At 39.0% G+C, this 23694-nt stretch overlaps 1 protein-coding gene across 8 annotated transcripts in view; it reads right to left on the reverse strand.

The window, feature by feature from the left end:
• Positions 1-2907: 2907 nt before the first annotated feature.
• Positions 2908-23694, reverse strand: part of CELF2 (CUGBP Elav-like family member 2) — a 376192-nt gene continuing 355405 nt past the window's right edge. For 6 of the 8 annotated variants that reach the window (XM_041413436.1, XM_041413437.1, XM_041413443.1 and 3 more), the window contains 4 exons: positions 19101-19298; positions 16187-16330; positions 11304-11475; positions 2908-10003 (listed from right to left, as the gene is read on the reverse strand). In XM_041413436.1, the coding sequence (XP_041269370.1) occupies positions 11348-11475; positions 16187-16330; positions 19101-19298 (470 nt within the window). In that variant the 3' untranslated portion in view covers positions 2908-10003; positions 11304-11347. The remainder of the gene's footprint in view (positions 10004-11303; positions 11476-16186; positions 16331-19100; positions 19299-23694) is intronic. The other 2 variants (XM_041413440.1, XM_041413441.1) reach the window with 1 other exon arrangement.

A 23694-nucleotide genomic window follows, 5' to 3' on the forward strand; every position in this document is an offset into this window, starting at 1 on the left:
TTTGATGTGATTGTAGGTTTTGGCTGATAAAAGTAATTGCAAAGATGGAATATATTCTGACTTTTGTATGTTTGACAGCACAACAGATTCTGATTTAAAAATTAGCATTCTACCCTATCAATACAAGGCACATAAAATGGATTAAGAATGGGCTGACATGTCAACAAAGAAGCTGTCAAAGGAGACTCGCTGTAGGAGAGTGTTTTTTTTTAGAGGGGGTCTGAATGCTATTGAATATTTTCAATAATGGCTTGGAAGTAAATATCAAAACTGCTGATAACATTGGAAACTGTTGGAGGGGACTAGGACTTACACAGAAATGCTCTCAGTGTGGTTGTAAGGAAGCTTTCAAGTGGAAGAACAGGCAAGCAGACCACACACACAGGAACCTGGAGCTCAATGCATCCCAGAGGAATTTCAGCATCCTAAAGTAGCAGACCCAAATAATTCTGCTAATGTGGTGTTTTGTGGCTTTTGCATGTTATTTTTGGAGGGCCTGATGCTATCCTTGGCTGTGTCATTCAGAGGAGTAGAGTAGGGATGAAATTTTTAATTTCTGCATGTGGAACCACTTGATGTTCAAATGACATATCTGGCTCTGGTAACCCAAATTTAGAAAGAATGTTGAGGAAAAAAGAAAAAGTTGCAAAAATAAAGCACAGAAACTATTCAGGAACTAAAAAACCACTATTGTGTGTGGATGCTTCCAGAGCATGATGTATTTGTTTTATGAACAAGGGATGACAAGTAACTTGACACCTGCTTATGGGTGCCTTTGGAGGCAAATGGCAGATGTAGAAGGGCTCTTTAATGTAGCAGAACTGAGCAAATCCAAAACCTACAGAGAAAACATCTGCAGAAGCACGGGCAGGGACTCAGTAGATCACGCACCTCTGGGAAGTGGTGGACTTTTGCTCCAGATCCCAGTGCCTTCAGATTAAGATTGAAATATTTTGGTTGTGTATTTGTTGATCAAACATGGGGTGAGGGAGAAGCTGTTGACCTGCATGTGAAAGCTGAGACTTGCTGGTTTACTGGTCCCCTCTAGCTCTCGACTGAAAGCCGTGGTGCTGTGAGGCGGACAGTTGAAGGAGCTGATGGACCCACCCGTTTCTTTCCTACAGAGCTTCATCTCTGCTCTTCCTCCTGCCTCTTTCCAAATTCCCTCCCTCCCTGCCTCCCCTCTGTGGTCTTCCATCCTGAGGCACTACACAACGCTCAGAGCGAAGTTTCTCAGCTGCTGGTCGGAGGGACAGGAGATAATGCTGAAAATTTTGCCTGGTGTATTCTCAGGCAAGTTTTCAGAAGGGAAAATGCCAGCAAAACTTTGTGCCAGAAGTCAGCCCACTTTCCAAACTGACACTGTCTCCTTTTGCTGGCAACTCAGGAATTTATGCGTGTCCTGTGAGTGAGATGTCCCCAGAGCAGCCGGGGAGGCTGGGACATCACTCCCTGAAGTGCTGTCTTGGAAACAAGTCTCTAAGATTCAAATGCTCCTTTGTTTATGAAATAAAGTCCACCAGACCTATTGCCAATTGTTTATGCTAAAGAGCACACTCCCATTAATGCTAATGGTTCTTTGGAGCATAAATCCTTGCTAATTGATATAGGAATGTATCCCAGAAGAGTTTACTTTACTGCTGATTTAGCTGATAGATATAAATGTGTGAGAGGGAAATATTAGCATTCATGTAAAACAATTAGGTTATCAACAGGGGCAAATGATTCAGAAAATGACTGCAACTTTCCAGTTCCCTTTAATGGAAAAAAAAAAAAAAAAAAAAAAAAAAAAAAGAAAGTCTGCAAATGAGGAAAATCAGAGGGAATACAAATATGAGCTAATAATTGTGATTATTTAATATTTGTGTTACATCAGCAGCCCTTGAAAACCGGGGCAGGGTTCCCACCTGAGCTCTGTGCTGATGTGGGATGGACAGGACCATCCTGCTGCCCACCAAGACAAATCTACCCTGTGACCTCTCTGGTGGAGCAGTGGTTTTGGTTTACAAGGCTGATGCATCTGGCCACTGGATGTTGAGCTCAGTAATGTTTGCTAAATATGCATGAATAGAAGGATACAAGCAGCAGATAGATTTCCACAATTTAATTTTTTTTTTTTTCAGATAATATAATGGCATATGAAAAGTGAGGCAGTAATGCAGTTCAAAAGAAAAAAAGAAAGCAACCCCTCTCCCTCCCCTCCCCTCATTCTCCTGGATCTTTCTGCCAAAGGCTGACATTATTGAAAGATTGATAAATACAAGAATTATGGCCATTTCCATAAAAATCAGATTGTTTAAAATCTACAATTTTGTGGCAAATATACAGCCATTGAAGGAATAATTATTTTCAGTGTACTCAACAGTTTTACCTATTCGATTCCCATTTAATTCATGGGTTTTGATGTGAATTATTTTTTTTTTTTTTTTTTTAAGAGAAGGCTCAATTCAGGAAACGTACAGTAAGCCATGGATCTTCCCCAAAAAGATGCCTTGACCTCCAGGGTGGAATCTGTGGAATTTTGAGCATATGGGTTTTCATTTTTTAACTCTAAACCTATCTAGAATCAGGAGGAAAAAAAGTCATATACCAAAAAGTACAGTATTGTATTGTTTGATAGCATTTTCTCATTCACATATTTTAGCCATTTTTTGATTTTTGTGCAAAACCAAACATGTTTGCTTCTTCAAATAGAGAAAGAGATCAAAATTTCTGCATCTTAGAATCTTTTGCTGCAAGTCACTGAATGGCAAGACTTTTTCTCCCCACAGATTTCAGTAAGCCTAATTTTCAAAGTCTCCATTATTAATGAAATATCAAGTGAATTAGTTAACATTTGCCTAGGCATGGTTAAAGACCATATACCCAGGAAGATTTCATATAACAAAAAGCGCCCAATCCTAGAAACATTTTTTTGTTCCATTTAATGCTCATAAAATTTTACAGACAACAGAATCCTTTCTTAAGCTTTATTTAAGAAATCGAATACTATTATAGTTCAATATATATAAGACACATCCAGTATTGTGTTCCTGATAGCAAGTGCATAGATTTTGTTAAGATATCATTTTTATATTTAAATTTTTTTTTTATTTGTTACTCAGTAGCACGTTTCATGATCACACGAAGGGATATTCCCAGTGATTTTACTAAGAGCATGAGAGAAAAAACAGAACACAGCAAAGTAGTGAAACTACAACAGAGATGAGGAACAAAAACGATCAGGCAAACTATCAGTACAGTCGATTCCTGATAAGTGAATAATCTGATTGCTTGGTCACAATGCTTTATTCACTTATCAGGAATGATTCACACTACATTTTGTTAAACTGTTTTCCTTAGCCTAATACCTAAGAGTCACACTGGGCAAAGGCACACACACTCTGGCAGGCTATTCTTTAATCAGCGAGTCTTGTGACAGTTTGGTAATTTCCCATGGCGATACACATATAGCTAACAAAGAGACATTTTGCTAACACTGCAAGGTGCCTCACATAATTGAAATTAAAAGCATGTGTTTAAGCAGGACAAACTGTTCAGCTGCATTGCTTTAAGGAACTCATTTTTCCCCCATTGTTGAAATTAAAAAAAAAAAAAAAAAAAAAAGAAAGAAAGAAAACCCTGTATCTTTAAGCCCTGAGTATTTAAAAGAAACCTAACTGCAGTACAAGTCTTTTTTTTTTCAGTTGTATTTTTGGAAGAAAAGACCCTTCACAAGCTCTAGTTTCTTTCCTAAGACCAAGTTTGGAGGAAAAAAAGAGAAAAGGAAAAAAAAACCCAACATCCACAGCAAGCTAAAAAACCCCAGAGAGCAATTCTGATTTATCCATCATGCAATTCGACTTACTTAACTGAATCCACTGGTGTCAAAATTATCCAAATCGAGATCATAAACTCTAGAGGTGTCAAAGACCCAGGATATAGTCTGACCATCAGGTTCTCTTTCCTGCCTGGGCTGTCTGCTACAGGCTCCTGTGGTTTTAGGTTAAACCTAGAGCCGCTTGGAGCCCTGACCTCTGATAACAGACCCTGCGGGACGGCACTGGAGCTCGCTGGGGGCTCCACACTCATCACTTGTTTGCTTCTCGTGGAAACAGAAAAGTGAAAAAAAGGAAAAAAAAAATATCAGAAAAATAGATTGAGCAGTAACAACCAGGCCAACTCACAAGCCACCAGAAAATTTCAAAAGTCTTCCAAATGCAGGAACCAACGTTGCTGCTGACACCACACGGATACACCCAGTGCGCCAGGACCTTGTTGGACGGGATTGATGGGGCTGTGTGTGTGTGTGTGTGAGCCAAAGCCTGAGCGCCAGAAAGACCAGGGGAGAGGAGACAAGAGGGAGGAGTGTCGTTTGGGTCTCATAAGAGCACTTTTAAGTGGTCTTCGATTCCTGAGCATCACAGAAAGTGGGACAAAGGAAAGGGATGGGGGCGTATGGCTTGAATTCCAGAGAGCACTCACCAGTGCTTCTCTCTCCTCCTTGGGTTTGGTTTGGTTGGTTTTGTTTTGTTTTTTTTTTTTCCCCCCCTGTCCAAATTGTAAGGTTTGAATCTGCGATCAGAGGAGAGAAGAGATTTTCTGTAAACCAGAACAACATAGATTTTTCTTTTGCAGCTTTTATTTCATCGTGGTAGACACCGGTTGGGGAAGAGCAGAGAGAATCTTGTGAGGAGGAAAAAATTATAGGAAAGGAAAGAATAAAAAAGCTAAGAGCCAAGTGTAAAAAATAATGAGAAAAAAAGTGCTATGGTATTTCTTTAGTCCCTTTTGAGATTTGTGTAATACTATCAGCCAATGCTGAGAATGATCTGCTTTGTAAGCCCACAGCAAAAATATCACCCATTGGAACAGGGGATCTGTTTTCCATAATTTATTTCTCCTTTTTTTTTAAATTTTTTTTTTTTTTTTCTTCCACTGGCTTTAGTAGAAAGTCTTCCTGTGCTCACTTGGATTTTGTTATATTTTTTAAAGTATTATATGTACAACTGCACATAACAAGCTTGATCACCTGGTAAGATTTTGCAGGCTCTCCCAGCCCTACTTAAGACATGATTAGTTTCTAGGGAGAGTTTGACTAACGCCATATGCCATCAGATTACTGTGCAGTTTGGAAAAAATCCCAAGGCTATATCCTCCTTTTCTTGAATGTTTCATATGCTTCTGCAACGTAGTGGCAGAGTATTATTTTTTTTTTTTAACAACTAGGAAGAAATGATCTCCATAATCCACATTTTCCAGACTGACTGAAATGCCACAGCAAAAAAAAAAAAAAAAAAAATCTTTTCAGGTGTCTTCTGTGTGTTTGTGTGCAGAAGGTTTTGCAGTTTGAAGGCTAACAAAAGCTACCTTCAATAGGACTTTGCAGGAAACTCATTTAAAATGCTTCCTGCTCCAAGAGATTATCCAAGTGATAAGGCATGACTAGGGGGAGGAAAAGAGAAAAAAAAAAATCAAAGAAACCAGAACATGTCTAAAATGTACAAATCCTCTTTTGCCCCCCAATCAGCTATTCACTTAGGTGGAATCGACTGTATCTTTTGTACACAACCAACAAATAGAGAAAAAAAAAAAAAAAAAAACAGGCACGTGAAACAGTGAGGTGTGCAGATGTATTACCAACACAGAATGACCACCAACAATACAACACACAAAGTAGAGAGACAAGTATTAGGAAAATGGTTTAATATTGGAGACAGAAGCAAAAAACTGCATCACACAATAACATACGTTACAAAAATAAGTCTGACTGTTTCAACTACACGGTTATGTTCACAATGAGGACAGAAGAATCAGAAAAAACTCTGATCTAAACAGCAAAAAAGCAAACCCCTAACGTTTTAACTAATACATTTATCCACGCAAAGTGACCGAGTACTCCTAATTCTAATTACCTTATTGTGTAACTGCACGATACAGAATAAAAAGTGAAACTTACCGCTTTTGTTAAGACAAAATTCTAAACACTAGATATAAGCAAAGGGAAAAAAAGAAATCAAGCCAAAGTTTTGAATTCTCGAAACAAAACCAACTCTCTTTCTACCGTCCAGAAATCAAACTTGAAAATCAGTCATGATCGAGGGGGCCCACGAGAGTAAGCCACAAAAATTTCCATTTGTTTTTTAATCTCCAGTATAAAAAGTTCCACTGGTACAAAATGCATAAGTACAATCAAGTTGTAGAAATAGGAAAGCCTGCTTTTTTTTTTTTTTTGCCTTTTTTTTTGTTCTTTTTTTTTTTTTTTGGCTCAAATTCCATCAAACAACAAAATCCAAATGCATCAATAAAACAGAAACAATACTCAAATGGTCTTACAGTTTCCACTAGATTGCATTAACTTTGGCTTTTCTCAGACAATACTTAAAAACTAGTTTGTAATTCTAAACAAAATGATAGTATTATTAATCTACAAACAACAATTCCCACAGCACGAAAAAAACACAAATACATAGGTTTGTTTTTTTTTTTCTTTTTGTATGACATTATCCAAAAAGGTAATGAAACTACAGGATATTTTTTTCCTTTTGTTAATTAGCACTTAAGATAATAAAAACAGAAACAGTAAAATGATTCCAGAGTAGCACAAGCCAAGGAACTGTAACCCCTATGGTGAAAGAAAGATGAACTTGTTACTCCTTTGAGGACTGCCATTTCATTGCAATTAGCTAATTTGTTTGATAAAACAAGTAGTCTAGTCTTTTGATTAGAATTTTGTAAAGCAATTTCCCTTGTTTTACTTCCTCTCTTATTAGGCCCTTGCACCCTTGCAGCTTTTTCCTTTCATTATTTTGAAAGAGAACTGGTAGATAATTTGCCTCCCAGGAGGTGTATGTTTGGGTTTTTGGTTTTGTATTTGAATTTTATTTTTTACTTTTGAATTTTTAATTTTTTTTTTTTTTTTTCAGAGATGGACACTTTTCTAAGCAATGACTCATCTCAGTTGTCTGGAAGTACAGAAACATTCCTTGTCTCCCACTGCTAAGCCAATGTCCTGTGGAGTAATTCAGGGCAGTCTGGTGCCGAGTTACACTGCCCAAGGACCAGAGGCATCACCGCTCTAACCGGACTGGCAAACCCACAGGACACACCAGGGCATCTACAAAAGCTTTGGAAATTTAGACGGTGGGTACAATGAGAAAAATTAGTGAAACAGTCTCTAAACAGTCCAAATGATGATCTCATATTATATATATATATATATGTACATATATATAATATAACGTACGTGAGATGATACTTTGAATACGCACAATTGCTGCAAGTAGTACAAAATAGCCCTCAAAGGGTGTAGGAAGGCCCCAGCAGTAGTAAAAACGTGAGAAAAGTATAGATCATTTATTTATAAGTGCATGTGCTATAAGAAGGAAACTTTTTTTGCATCACTAGAGGCTAGTCCTTTCCATCCCAGGGCTCTACATAAAGAAGCATTTAAGTTGGGGATGAGAGACAAGAGTGCACCAGCTGATGTTGCTCATATAGGGCTTCATTTTTAATTTTAGGTGGCTTCAGATATAACCAGATAGAACTAGGAGGTGGAAGAAGTTATGGCACTTTATGACCTGTAGCAGGTACTGCTGCTCACACACATTGGATTGGCAATGAATTTGCTGAACCGGTGGCAAAGAACCGAATTTGGTTGTTGGTCACTGTTTGTGCGGTAGGAACGCAACCCAATCAGACTTACAAGGCAGTGAAAAGGGCTACCAGCATCTCTTTTCTGGCTCCTTACAAAGAGCTTCCTCCAGCAAACACCCACATCAGTCACACAGCTATTCCCATGGACCACGGGCACGAGTAAAGTTACTCCTCTCTTTACGAGTGTCTGCAGGAGTAAGCCAATATATTGCCGTGACAAATAATGGCAAATAACACCAAACATTACAGTGTATGTAAACTTTATCCATAAAAAGTAGTTTAACTGCAGTGCACACTGAATTTTCACCCAGGAAGATCTAGTGCATCTGATTTAAGCAAAAGTTCATTTATTTAAATTACAAAAATATTATTATTCTTTTTTTTTTTTTAATTCCTCAAGGTTTTCAAATGGTGGATTGACCGCTCCTCGTTGGGAGTGGCTCACACAATAGATAATTAAAGAATTGTTTTCTTTTTCTTTTATTTTATTAATACTGAATAGCATATTCCAGCAGCATATTAAAAGCTCTTTAAGAAAAGACAAAATCCCCAAAATCTAAAAAGGAAAACCACAAGTTAATTACTGTTTTAAATAATTTTAGTTATAGATACAGAAGAAATTTAGACAGCAGTAAAATATTTTTGTCCTTCAGATCTGCCCTGTGCATTGTTCTGATTTCAACCATGTATTAAATAAACCACAAAAAACTAAGTATATATATATTTATAGATATAGATATATATATAAAAATAAACAGCAAAATGGTGAATGTATAAAAGGTATTAACACTCAAGACAGCTCTGGGTGGAAAGGGTTAAAAGTTCAAAACTTTCTCACCTTAGAGGTTTCCATACAATATGAAGAAAATACATAGTGAGGTTTGCTTTCACAGCATTGATGTGTGCAGAGTGGTTAAAAAAGTGAAACATGGGCACTTATACAATGTTTTACAAAAAACATCAAAGAGAAATAACAAACAATAACAATTTCAGGCAACAAGACCACAGGATAGCAAGTTAACAAACTTTTTAACCTCTTTTTTTCTTTAAATATTCGGGATTTATACAAAACACATAATAAAATACCCATGTTATCAAATTACTTCACACAAGAAACACACTGAAGCTCTAGGAAGAAAGTACCTTTGGAATTTGGCACTATAGTTTCACTGATTTTTTTTTTCTTTAAAAGAAAAACTGATCACATTTTGCTGAACACAAACACACCTAAATTGTTCACAATAAAAAAATGACATCAATGCGTCACAAGCCAACACAAACTTATTCTGGAATATTTTTTCATTTTCACATGAAATTATTTTTTTTAAGCAAACAACTTTTTTTTTGTGTTTTTTTTTGAATCTTCTTTTTGTTCTTGTTGTTCAAGTAAACCAATTTTAAACTTGTCTTTTTATAAACATAGAACACTTAAGACCATAAGACTCATGATGAAACCACAACTTAATTCACAGAAGCACCAACGTAACACATTTTACAGTAACCTTTCTTCTGTACATTGAAACAGTATAAAATATAGGTAATTTCATGTGCATTAAACCATGGATTGTCTAACTGTGAGTCAGTTCAGCAAAAGGTGACACAAGTAGGTAGCATTTGCCCTAAAACAGGGTAAATATTTTCTTATACTAATCTACAAAAAGTGGTTCTATATATATACTTTAATGAGAAAGTGAGCCACCTAAAATGGCCTTATCAAAAAACTTTACACTGCCTGAAAAATGTAAAAACTATTACAGACCTCTAGAGACTTAAAATCAGACAGTTTTATTTCTCAAACTGTTTTGGAAGTAGTCTGTTAGAAACCAACATTCTGTGCCTCTGGACACATATTGCTATTGTCACCAGTGACCAGGCAGAATGCCAATCCCTGTATAATACTTTCAAGTCTGTTTTTTTTTTTATTTTTTTTTTACGAAATGAAAAAATAAAACAAAACAAAAAATCAACCAAGAAAAAAACCCAAAACAAAAAAAACCCAAACAAAATTAAACAAAAACTCCAAGGAAAGAAGAAAACCAGAAACCAAAACTGAACAAAAAAAAAAAAAGGAAAGAAAGAAAAAACATTTTGCCACAGGTTGTTTTTAAATCCTATCATTAATTTATCTAATAATAAATTTCAGTCTTGCATGAATGCAGCAATGTTTTTTCACATTGACTTCCCAGAATTCATAGCTAGATGAGGTCACATGCAAATTTCAAAGGTCAAACTAGGTCAGTAGGAGAACCAAATATGATGTGAGGTCAGAAAGACATCAGAAACAATGACGGGACGATGAAACTTTTTTTTTTTTGAGACGCCACAGGGACATGCTAGGCAAACGATGGGCTAACGGGCATGGAGATGTCTAGGGAAAAAACAAGGAAGAGGAAAAAAAGTTACACAGAATCTATGCAGCACAAACAAAATCACTTTTATGGGTGCAGGAGAAAACTAATGCAAATCTTTTATCAGTAGAGCCTACAAGCTGTTCACATAATTTGCATTAACTTACAATACTTGTCAACAAGAACACAATGGAACCCCAAACGAATCCATCTGAAAGGAGTCAGAGAGAATGGATTCCTCTTTGGGGAGAAAAGAGAGGAAAGAACCAGTTTCTACAAATGTAACAGAAAGGTACAGGGAGAGGGGTGGGGGAAAGGGTCAGACAACTGAACTTTAAACTAGGTAATGGAAACTACAAACAAAATAACCAGACAAATACAAACAAGAGGATAAAAGCATGAACTGCAAAGGGTGGAGGGTTCAACAGTGAAAAAGCGCCCATTCTTGGCACAATTACTCTAGAGACTACTTCAAAGGATCTAGCTAGCATAGAGAGCTGCTCTTTAGGTATCCAATAAGTTAACAATAGGCAATAAATAAATTCCATTATTTCTGAGGCAGTAAAAATTTTGTATAAAAATAGAAATGCTTTTTACAAATAAAATTTACAGGCCTGTGGCTTTCTTTTTTTTTATTATTATTAAATTTATCTCTCAAGAAACATCAAGTATTGTCACTCATTTTATTTTATTTTTTTTTTATTTTAAACCCTGTAGCTTTAGAAACAGATCTCTAAATCTTTTTTACATTAATCCTTTCCAAAAAAACAAGAACTTAAAAAAAATGAAATATAAAGACGACCGGTGTAAAATCAGACTAATATATAACAATACGTTGATTTGAACTGAAAAAAAAATCAGATCTTCTCAAAAAACAAGTTGATGTAGTGGAAAGACTTATTTCAATTTTTGTTGCAAAATAAGTGCTTCAACTGGCATGAGGCCATTTGTTTAACCTATAAACTGCTGGTGCCACCCTGGTAATATACGATCCATCCATAGAAAACAACTTTTATTGTGTGCTAATGGCACCAGGGTTCACAGAGTTAAATTGCACATTTTTTTTGTGTCTGTGTGTGTGTGCTGTTTGGAATTTCAAGACGTTTATTTTTGTTTCGAAAAGGAGATAAATTATGCTGCAAAACAAAATACAGTAACACAACTCAGTAATTACTTGGCAAGGAAATGGGAGCCAAGTGCAGTAAGGACAAGTGGGGAGATGGAAGTGGTAACTGTAAAAATAACTGTCCCTTGGTGAAGGTTGGCTCTATGTTCTTTCTTAACCCCCCTGCAGAGGACAGGTTTGCTCATGGGACTTACCCTAAGAAAGCTAAAATAAGAGCAGTAAGCATCTGGGGTTAAGATCAGTAAGGTTTGCTGTCATTTTTGGAGCGTTTCAGCTGAACCTTCAAGCGTTTCATGCCAATCTGAAAGCCGTTCATAGCCTGGATAGCAGCTTGTGCAGAGACCGGATTGTCATAGCTAACAAAACCTGCGGGACACAGAACACAGGCGGGAGAGAAAGTCAGCTCTAGGTTAGAACAAATGTCAGAAGGCATTTTGTTAGAATTTCATGACTGCTATTTATTTGACACATTCACATGGCTTTCAATTAGTTCTTTGATCACATTTCATCTCCTGTTCCTTTCCCGTTTCCTCTCCTGTTTCCTTTTGCCTTCCTCTTTACCTACATAATATTTCTTTACTAGCTGGGATGCAGTTGGCCAATTTTGGTGCAATGCAGTTTCCATTTTGTTATTTATATACCTACCTTAGAGACTGAAGATATTTATTACTGTAACGCTTTTCAGTGTAGTATCTACATACCTCCCAGACTATTAGGAAGTGCTATTTAGGCCAGTCTGCAAAAGGGAAGCTGAAACAGCAAGCCTGGTTCCAGAATCAACCCCCAAACTGCCTAAAACCACTGGCACACCTGGGTGTGAGTTCATGTGTGCTATGGAACACTCATCTCCTTGGGCTCAGCTAGGACAGTTGCAGTATTAATATTTTGTAATTTTACAGCTCCTTCCAGTTCAGGGTCTCAGGGTACCTTAATGTTAGTTAATTTAGTCTCTTGGTCCCCAAAGGGGTATGCAAATATCAGAATTAAGCAGCATCATAAAGACAATGGTAGGGTTTGATGAGAACTCCAAGATCTGCTCCTCACATGTGAGCACTAACTAGGAGGATAATGCTTGCTTGGGTAATTCAGAATGGCTGGCCTGGCTCAGATTTCTTTTCCCTGGGAGACTGAAAATGTTCTGTTCATAATATATTCAAATCTCCCTGATTCTGGAAGCTCAAAGTTCATTTTCATATCTGGGCCTCCCACTTGTAATTGCAAAGCTCACCTAACTGCTGCTCTGCCTCAGCTTGGGCTAATTATTACTGCACTCAGCCTGCTGCTATGCATCTGCTTTGAAATGCTCCCTCTTCTTTCCACTTGGATTTGCCTTAACATATATCCCTCACTCTCATAAAGCAGGGATGCCACACACTTTGTCTTCAGTCCTAATACATGGGCTTCTCAGTGCCTCTCTTTCCTCAACCAGCTTCATTCATTTGTGCTTAGTGTCTGTGTACTTCTTGGATTCATAACCTCTTTTTACTTTAACCTATCCTTTTTATGGCTCTTGCACTGCTGCTGTCTTCCAGTTGCAGAGTCAGAATGCTATTATACTTTCCCCACTGCATAAAATCTTCCCCCCTTCTCAAGGTATCCTTGTTCAGCTGTTCTTCTTCATAGATCATCCTGTGGCTTCACCTTAAAACAGCTTCACCAAACTATTTAAGTTAAGACTCTTGTCTGACAGCTCAGGCTATCTTCTGTTCCTTCCACTCAAAACCACCTCTCTGCAGACCTTCTCCTGGCCAAAGCCAATATGCTTTATCCATATTGTCCTGCGGTTCATTATCTGTTACTTCCTTAAGGGATAATAAATGTTCTTCCATACCTTCCTTGGTTTTAGTAAATCTTGCCACCTCCTCACTTTCTCCCTGAGATCATTCCCTCTTAAATTTATTCATTATTTTAGCTCTACATCCTCCATCAGCTCTAGGATTGCCTCAGGGATAGCAAAGGGAACTAGCAAGAGTTGGGAGGCAGCTGTAGCACTGTCCAGGCAGATGCTCCACAGCTCATGTGTAGCTACTCCTACCTACCTTGACAATCCAGCATTTCCCTCTACAGCTTTCCTGACCTTCACTTTATTCTCTTAAGTGCATATTACTGCTATGAACTTATCATCACTGTAGTTCCTCTCCTTCATAACTAGTTTTATCCACCTGGAAAGTAAGCAAGTGATCTAAACTAGTCACTTGGCATCTGTGGATGGTGAATGAAGAGAAGGAAGCACACTGCTGGCATCAGCCCCTATCATTCAATTCTTATTTGGATTCACAATTTGTCTCTATAGAGAATGCAATACCTGCATTAGCTTGTTACGCTCTCATCTTCTTCCTTACTGAGAACCTTCATTTATAAAGCTTACTGAGGAATCTAGAATTCCTTCCCTTTATTTGTATTTTTCTGATTGCACCCATTCATCATCTTTTGTCTGAATTTTAAACCACAGGTTATATGTAGTCAGAATGACATTTCTTATTAATTCTCAAAGTCCCTGTCATGACAATTCTGATTTTTGTTTTAGGTCTTTGGGTAGCTCTATAATCAGAATAAATAATTTTCACCATTCAAGTAGCAATTTTGCTATAAGGCTGACTGCATTTCTGCCTTGATGTAACTGGGTTCCCCCTCCTCTGCCTTACTTACATATCTCATTTTTCTTATTGTAACATTTATGAAAGGCAAGAGATAAGCTGGAAGAGTGAAACCCTTTGTCTGCTGAATCAAGTAAAGCCTGTGGAGCCTGTGAGAACTTATGGAAGAGCACTTCCAGGTGTAAACACACTGTCCTGTCATCCTCTTCACCATTTAATCCTTTGAGCATTCATTTTGGATTGGACAAGAAAAGAAAAAATGCCTAAGTCCTTTTTCTACACAGAAAAGAAATTTTTCATTTTGTGAAGAAGTTTTACATAAAGACTCATCACTGTCTATCACTCACTCAGAATGAACCTTCCCATTTCTGCCAGACAGACTTGGATAATCTTTACACCTTTTAGATGTCCAACCTGCTCTTATCTGTAATTTGACTTTCTCCTTATTTGGGCAGGAGATTGGAAACTCCAGAGTAGGAAGCCCTAAGCATATGCAAATTATTACAATTACAATTACTATTTCTAGGAGCAAAATGATCAAACCAAACCAACAAATAAAAAACCCAAACCTAAACTGTACCAAACATAATGACTGTACCAAACATTAATGATTCAGCAGAGAAATGGTTTATTCAGCAGCACTATTGTCATAGTTTTTGGTGGGAGGACAGGGAAAAAAAAAAAAAAAGCTTTTTGAAACACAAATATATACCAAAACAAAAAATAGACAATTCTTGCTAATAAAGCTGAGGAGGTGCATGATGACTATGCCACTGCATTAAGTTAGCAGGACTAATTCTGACTTTGCCTGTGATTTGCAGCACCACCAAGTAGTCACCCACTGAGTAGGAAAACTCAGCTTCATCTGCCACTTCTGTTTTTTGTTTCTAAAGCAGAGCTCCCTCCCTGGTGGCAGAGTATCTGGGAAGGAAGACTGAGAAATGGAAATATCAGTGAAAGCTGCCTAAAACCAAAGAGACAGAGGATTCCTCCATCCGTTGGGTGTTGACACCTCCATTTTCCCTTAAAGAAGATAACTTTGGTGCATCACTAAGTTAGAAAATTGTGTCCCACAAATCCAGGAAAATGTGTAAGAAGCTAATCAAAGAGTAAAAGAAAATGCACAAAAAGCAAGTGTGGGAAACGATCTGATGAATTGAGCCACCTGTCCAAACTGATTTACATTCTTTCAGCAGTCACCACAATTGCTGCATTTTGATTAACATAGCTTGATTTGTCTTTTCATCAAGATTCCTGGAGACCTCAACAACGATTTTGTAACCCCCAACTTACTAACAGAACTGGCTCCAGATCAATGGGGAGTCCATTTCAATTCCACTTTTCAAATTTGCAAGAGCCTCAGGGATTGCTTTAACCCACTGCAGACACAGGCTGGACTATACTGGTCTAGATATGAATATTTTTTTATAAAGCCTAAACAGATGAATGCTTCAAAAATGAACTGAAAGACTGTGGGAAAATGCAGAAAGAATGTCACACTCTTTTTGTGAACTGAATCAACTTTTCAAGTGTACTGCCCACTCCTTTTTGTCATATATACAGGTGCATTCTTTTACTCTGGGAAAGAATTGCCACTTTAAAGAAAATTCCAGTGTTTTATATCAACACTTACAAAACTCATATTTAAGAGATTCCTTCCTCCTAAATCTTCACTGTGTCTTGTGTAAGACCATAATTATTAGCTCCAAAAGTTTACCCCACACTGACATTCTCCACTCCACTCCATCAAAGCACTGAACTGGTGCATCTCTGCTATTCCAAAGACATCAGGCCTCCTAATCAACCCTAAAACTATTTTTATACCAACACATCATCTCCTCCTCTGCTGTGATCTAATTTTCTGACAGCTCAAAGTATTCTCTGGGAAACTTGACACTGATCTTGTGAGGCTCTCTTCATCCCTGCCCTAAGGTAAGGGAGATGCCACCTTCCATAACACACTGGAACCCACCCACACCAGCTAGAGCTGCATAGATAGACATCAGCTGTCTGCAGAATATTCTGAACTACATGTACACACCATTCAGTCACTAATTGCAAAATCTTGTGCTTAATTCAGAAGAAAGAAATTCCTGTAATGTAGAAGCAATGGGTTAAACATAGAGCTTTTTTAAGTGGCTCAGCTATACAATAGAGAATAATTAGGTATCCGTAATAAGGCAATTTAATAGTATACTAAATGACATTCCCCCACATAGGGTGTAATTAGTTTCATGTACTTGACACATTCATGCGAGATGTCAGACTGGAAGATTATTATTGTTTTTTTTCATATCCAATTTTTAGTTAGAAGTAGTTTGTCTTTGCATCTTCCTACTCATTTGAGGATTAACAGTCTATTATTTTTGGAATGATTTTCCAGTATGACATTTCTCACATTGCTGTTAATTTTCTTTCCTGGCCCCTTTTCAGTATAGTGCATGTGGCTTTTACTGTTGGATTTATTAAATTTGACATACCAAAGCACTTGCTCAAATTGGTCTGTTTGTCAATGAAGACTTTAGCAGAGATAACATTTCCAAAAGGCATGAACATCTGCAGAATGTCCTGGTCTCCAAACTCCTGGGGGAGGTGGTAAATAAAGAGGTTTGCCCCTTCTGGACCTTTAGGAAAATAAAATAAATAAAAAAAGAAAAGAAGTATGAAAACAGTTATTACAAGTGCTACATTTAATCTGTTTTTCCATAATACTTACTGAAGCTGATGGTCAGAAAGCATTTCACTTTCTAACTCTGAAGGAACAAAAGCAAGTGGATCATCAAAAGAGCACAGCTGAAATGCAGCTCTTGAGAGCATCCCATGTTGAAAAGTGTTTACTTTGAAAAGTGTTTATTTCATAACTCTGCTACAGAAGTAGTTAAATTCATCCTCTTTCTTCAATTTACGTGTCTTTCAGTATAATTAAGGTTAGAAAAACAGGTACAGAATGTATTGGCTCTCAAAATGCCCCAAGAACTGCACAAGGAGTCCTCTGCTGCTTTCTACACCTGCATGGGTTTGTCAGTTTAATTCCAGCTGCACGAACTCATGGAAATGGAAGCAGGTGAGCTCAGATTTGAGTACCACAGATTTAAACTCAAAGGGCAAGAAAATGGTGCAGATAGGAATAAAAATAGTAAGGAGAAGCACACCTTGTGAATTAAAAGTCAGTGAGAAAAAGACATCTAGAATTAAATTTGTACTGACTCATTTAAAAATGAGTTGGTTTTTTTTTTTTGGTTTGTTTTTTTTTTTTTTTTAAATATAAATCCCCCATACAAAGATCTGTCTCCTGGAAGAAGCTTTGTAAAGCAAGTCTTTTAAAGAAGTTCTAAATTAAGTAGTTGGGTTGCAATTAAGTGGCTTTAGACTTAGTTCAGTTCGCAAACAAAAAACTCAAAGGTGCTTTGAATACTTTCCTTACATACAAGATTTGAGATATGTATTATTTAAGGTGTAGGTTAAAACATTAATCTTAGTACTGATAGGTTGTTTTTTTCCTCTAGCTCAGTGGTAACACACTGGGAATGAGCAATGGATGCCAGGAAGAGTGTGATACATGATGGAGCCAGATGTGGCCTCCATGCAGGCTCCAGCAGCCTAAGTGGTACAAAAAGGGAACAAACATTTCTGCTAAAACCACACCTAGAATAGCCTGATTACATATTCCCTTGCTTAATGGAACCTAAATGTGCCTCAGATGTGATGCCCTTGGTTTTCTGGAGAGGAAGAGGAAAGTGCCCATGAGATTTACAGAGTTCCTTCTGCAATAGAGCCACAGAGCCTCACCTCTCCCACACAGAATCAGGCTGGCTGCTCTCTCTCAGCCTGAAGGAAAAGGTAGCAAAGCTTGCCCAAAGGGAGATAAATTAATTAGATTTAAAAAAAAATTCTGGAGAGGCAGGAAAAAAAAAAGATGAAATAAACTTGTCACTTGGAACTTTTTCTTGTCACAAGTAAACTATAATTCCCAGCCAATAATGTTCTTTAAAATAGTAGGGAAAAAAATTGCTAAATGAGTTTAAGAGCATATGTACGAGGCAGTTCACTGTGCTTCAGTATTTAATATTTATACAGCATTTTTGTCTGGTACTTGTTTATCCTCAACCACTCCAGACTCTTCCATCAGAAATCATGGTAAGAGACAAAACATTGTTGTCAGTATTCAGTAGTGGGATTCACTCACTTGAACTTAACCACCTACTAACAGATGCAAGGTATATAACAAAACCACTGTGTTTTAAAAAGGATGCTTGCAATTCATAAAAATAAAAAATAGGCCTAAAATTGGTTTGAATATTTCTGAACAGACAAAAATTAAAATAGCTAGAAAAAAAAAAATCAAGCTTTCCTTGACTATGTATCTTGAAATGACACCAAATAAACAATTTTTTCTGGTGTCAGATAGTCTGTTGTCACTGACCAAAGGGCCTGAGGTGAAAGATGAATGCAGAAAAAAAATTATGGAAAAAAAGATTTAAAAATCGCCTTTCATTTTAAATAATTCAAGCTTTTAGAAGCAAATGAAGGAAAGACTTGAGAGAAAATATACATTTTAACTCCAGTGTCCCTATACAATAACCAGCTGCGGAAATGCCAAATTTGTCTTCCTAGGAAACGCATCCCATAACAATACAAAATACTATTTCAAAAGAAGATAAAAAAAGATTTCTCTTGAGGATATTATACTAGGTTTATTTCCAAAGCTTATCCTTGGCAAGAGCAGTAGTGACAACATAGATACAGTCTTAGAAAGCATGCAGTATTTTCCTGTCTTTGTAGAATTAGCTGGAAATTAGGACAGGACAAAGCAATGAAAACAGAAACAACCCCCCTGAAAATGCCTGGGAAGCATGAAGGGGAACGGAAGAGGGGAAAAGGGTAGCCTAAACACCTTGTAATTAGTATTCATTTATTCTTAGCAATAACTTCCTGAGGTTTATTTGCTGTTGGTGTGGGGAGAGGGGGGCAATCATTCACTTAGCTGCTTCCTCACAAGACCCACAATTAAGCAAAGAACCACTCAAAGTGAAAACGGATCTTGTCATTAGCTCAAAACCGTAATCAGATTAACTCCACTATGACAGAAAATGGAAACCAGAAGACAAAATTGCACATCCACAGAGGGATGATTTTTGTTACCGGCGCCTTTTTATATGGTAGTGGGTAAATGCTTTTATATAAGGAAGGGATGGGTGGCAAAGCATAACTTGAAGGACAGATGGCTGAAAAGTGAAACACATTAGACATCAAAAAAGGTGACGGTGGCAAGCAGGAGAAAACTGGAGGAAGAAGAAATCACAGATTAGACTGCTTGAGGCCTTCCGTGAGGCCTCCACGAGGAAACAGCCACGTGGCAGCGCTTGGGCCGGCTCTGCTGGCGCGGGCACTTACCTTCCTTCTGGCTGCCCGCGGCGCTCTGCTGCTGCAGCAGGCTCTGGCTGTAGAGGGTGGGCAGCGCAGCGGCCGCGTACTGCTGGATTCCTGAGTAGGCCTGGGTGAGCGCGTCCATCGTGCCGGCCGTGCCGTTCGTCAGGCCTGTTGCGCCGAGTCCTCCGTTCAGGGCCGCCATACCTGAGAGCATTTGAGCAACTTTACAAAAAACCCAACAATAGAGAAAAGAAATTGCACTTGTTCATTAGTGCTTTCCGAAAGTCGTTGGTATTATACGACACTGACGACGACAGCAGTGCATGCAGCTCGGCACGTCACCAAATGGGACTGAGGACAAAGAAACACGACTTTGGCATCAGGATCACTTTAGCACAAGGGTTGCACAGTCAAATGGACTCGCATGCAGCCTGCTACTGGCAAGTACTACAGCTCCATGCTCCTGAGAGCCTCTCTGCACATCCTCCTTGACCCCTGTGCTTCTGCTGTGGGTGTCTGAGGCTGCCAGTGTGGGACCTCTTTGACCTGTGTCCTTGTCTGTGGAAAAAGCAGTCTGTGAAGAAACCCGCTCTCTCTGACCAGGGTCTTCAGCAACAGCCATGAGAACACCAGATCAGAAGTGTTCTGCTTATACAGAGTAAGCAGAGAACCCTGTTTAACTGCATTTAAAAACAAGTCTTTTTCAATCTAAATGATTCTGTTATAACTCTCTATACAATTACAGGCTTTGTCCCTTATGCTTGTGGTAGAAGCATGGACTGTGATGCTCTTTGCTTCCATCGTCCTCCTTTAGTTACTCCAGTCACTCCACAAAAGATGAACACCAACACAACCAGAGGGACTAAAAATACTTCATCCAGACTAGGCATCTTTCATGAAGAAACAAAAGCATTTATTACTAGCAATGTTTTTCTTCACAAGGGAAGCCGAGTCACTTTTTTTTTAACTTACAGCAATTCTACATCCTGATAAGTAACAGAGTAATTTAACTGGGATGGCTGCTAAAGAGGAAATTTCAGACGGGATTGCTAGCTGTGCAGAAAATGACATCCCTCATCCGTGCAAACAGTGTGGGCTGCATAAGGAGTTGTACTACTCTGATTTGATGGTGGACAAACTCCTGAGCTGCAGCTTTCCTCCTCTGTTTCTACTGCTCAGCATGACTCCAAAATGAGTTATGTTGAAGTTAACACTGCTAGCATGTCTTTCAGCAATTCCAGAAAAAGTGAATTTGCTGTTGGAAGTTGAAAGCATGGCAGGGTTCAGAGCCCTGCTCATCTTCCACACACCCAGCCTGTGTCAACCTGAGCCCATCAGGACTGAGAGTCAGAGCATGTTTTCTGCACAATTAGCCATCCCAGCTCCCCAGTTTCTAGGTGACCAGCTCACAAACAACTTAAAGGGCTTAACAGGCCCATAGAGGTACAGAAGATCAGTCACTAGAAAAATGGGGGGGGGGGGCATCCAGAATCACCAGCAATCATTTCTTAGACTTTGTCTAATGTTTTGATTGGTAAAATGGTGGGTGAAGATGTGACTGGTGTCATATTAAGATCCCAAAGAGAGGAACAGTAAAAAGAAGGAAAGGGCTTAATTTCAGAGCAATAATAAGGGTTGGTATGTAAATTGGAGAAAAGTGGGGAAATTAAGCAGAGGACACTTTATAGTAAATTAATAATTAAATCTATTAGACTGGGAAACAATCTTCAAGGGAAATGGAAGAAACCTTATCGCATGTATAATTTAGATACAGGAAGAATACTGCAGGGAATTATCCAGCATTGACAGAGGAGGATAAAGATGCTGACCCCAGTATCCTTCTGCCTCTTATGTAGATTTGAAAAGCATATTCCTATGAGTCTCCAATAATCAGGACAATTGCTCAAGTGGCACCTTTTTGGCTCCACCAGACTCTGTGCCAATTAAGAGAATTGTACTGCATAAATTATACCTTTTGATCTTACTATAATTTGTGTGACTAAACACTTGACAGAGATGTGATATTCTTAGCCTTTCCTTAATAAAATGTCTCACTTTGAAGACTTCTCTTTCCCCTCCACCCCACTTCAGAGCATCATTGTACCCTGATGGGAGGTACTGGCTGCCACTGCTTCGAACAAAAATCCCTGTCTGAGCTCAACAGACTCGGGTATTTCTTGTATAATGGCTCCAGTTATAAAACTGTATTGGGTTTGGGTGGTAGTGGGGAGGATAAAGGGCTGGTTCCTCTGAGAAGCTGCTGGAAGCCTCCCCTATGTCCTACAGAGCCCATTCCAGATGGCTCCAAGATGGACCTGCCGCTGGCCAAGGCTGAGCCCATCAGAGACACCTCTGAGGTAACTTGGTAAAGGAGGAGAAAAAACCCTGTGCAATGGTAACTGCAGCTGGAGAAGAGAGGAGCGAGAATGTGTGAGAGAAACAGCTCTTCAAGGCTGATGGAGAAGGAGGGGCAGGAGCTGCTCCAGGCACTGGAGCTGAGATTCCCCTGCAGCCCCTGGTGCAGCCCACAGTGAGGCAGCTGAGCCCTGCAGCACATGGGGGTCCATGGGGGAGCAGAGATCCACCTGCAGCCCATGGAGGAGCCCACACCAGAGCAGGTGGATGCCCAAAGAAGGCTGTGACCCCACAGGAAGACAGTGCTCCTGGCAGGACCTGTGGAGAGGATTGTACTGGAGTAGGTTTGCTGTCAATACTTGTGACCCCGTGGGGGACCCAGGCTGGAACTGTTCCTGAAGGGAAATGCCATGGAACAGACCCACACTAGAGCAATTTGTGGAATGCTGCAGCCTGTGGAAAGGGACCCACATTGAAGGAGCAGGTGAAGAACTCTTTCCTCCTGTGGGAGGGACGCCATGCTGGAGCAGAGGAGCAGTGTGAGGAGTCCAACCCTGAGGAGGATGGAGCTGCAGGAACAATGTGTGATGAACTGACTGCAACCCCCATTCCCTGTCCTCCTGCACCACTGGGGATGGTAGGTAGAGAATTCAGGAATAAAGTTAAGCCTGGGAAGAAGGTAGGAGTGGGGGAAAGGTGTTTTTAAGATTTGGCTTCATTTCTCATTATTTTACTCTGAATTGATTGGTAATAAATTAAACTAATTTCCCCAAGTCAGGAGTGTTCTGCCTGGAAAGTGATCTCTCCCTGTCCTTACCTCAACTCACAAACCTTTTGTTATATTTTCTCTCCCCTGTCCAGTTCAGGAGTGGGAGTGATAGAGTGGCATTCAACATATTATAGTAACAGTAATAATAACAAAACCAATATCAATAATATTTTTATAATAAGTGTACAATATACAATACATTATACATTAAATATTACTACTAATAATAATTTTATCCTGAGGCTGACTGTTGCCTGCTCTGCTGTTCTGTGCTTAGGTTTGTCTCACTGCTTGCACAGGACTGATTAAACTAAAGGCTCCTGATAAAGCAGCTTGTATCATCTCTCTTTTTATTAGAGTGTTGAAATAACTTGATAACATTAGGATGTTATAGGTAGCATTAGGATACCATGTTATCTCTCGTGAGTCACTGGCCTATTAGATAAATATGCTTTGTGTTGCAGTGGGCAGCATCCTCCCCCTCCTTTCCCCTGGAATCAATAGCACTTCCCATCCAGATCAGCCATCAGCCAGACAACCCAGCCCACGGCACTGCCCCTGGGAAGGGCACAGCTACTGCTGCCACAGCCCACGGGGGGCACACACCTCCCTCCTGAGCAAAGCACAGCTGCAGAAAGCACCCAACACTTTTTCTGATCTTACATTTTTATGAAATCTGCAAGGCCCAGCTGCTGTTACGCATCTCTGCCATCTCTTTATTATCTCTACCAAGGCACCTCAGTCACACACTGAACTCTGGTCCCGTCCTCCCTTCTGTGAAATAACCTTTTGGAGCCTCTCATCTATGGCCTTCTACTTTTCTGAGTTTCTCTACATAATACAAAAGCAACAAAGCTTGGCAAGTCCAAAGGTCTCTCAAAGTGCTTTTCAAGCACCTTCAAATCTGTCATGAATAGTTTTATCTCTGTTTTACAGATGTAAATAAGGGGGCAAAAAGGCTAACTGACTGCCCTGGGGTCACACACAAATACTGTGCCATAGCTGTCCAGTATTCTGAAAGTATGGTCTTCTTTCTTAATTGCAAAGATTTGCTTCATCCCTCTTTAGTATTTTTTTCCTCATAATTTATAATTCTTTTTGGTACTTAGAATTCTTAAATTTACATGCTCAAAACAGGCAGTCTAATGTTTTGCCATTTAAAGTTTTAGGTGCTTCAAGAATAACCGAGGGAAGACTAAATTCCCACACTTCGGTACAACTGCTGCCAAAACCTTGGAAACACCTAAACTTACCATACTCCACTTTATTTAAGGCCTCCAGACATCTTTTAAAAATGCTTCTCTCTACAATGACAGCACTATCAGCCTCCATAGCACAGCTCATTTTCACAGACCCAGACAAGACTGAGAAAACAGAAAAAAGTCTTCTAGAGAGCCCAGCGTGGAAGACATTCTCCATGTGATTCTCATGTGCAAGGCAGGACTTGGCTTAGGCTGAAGAGCATCTCTTCACACCTCCATATAAAACAATGCC

The sequence above is a fragment of the Onychostruthus taczanowskii genome, unplaced genomic scaffold, assembly GCF_017590055.1.
Source record: "Onychostruthus taczanowskii isolate IOZ18803 unplaced genomic scaffold, ASM1759005v1 scaffold41, whole genome shotgun sequence".
In the NCBI taxonomy this organism is placed as follows: domain Eukaryota; kingdom Metazoa; phylum Chordata; class Aves; order Passeriformes; family Passeridae; genus Onychostruthus; species Onychostruthus taczanowskii.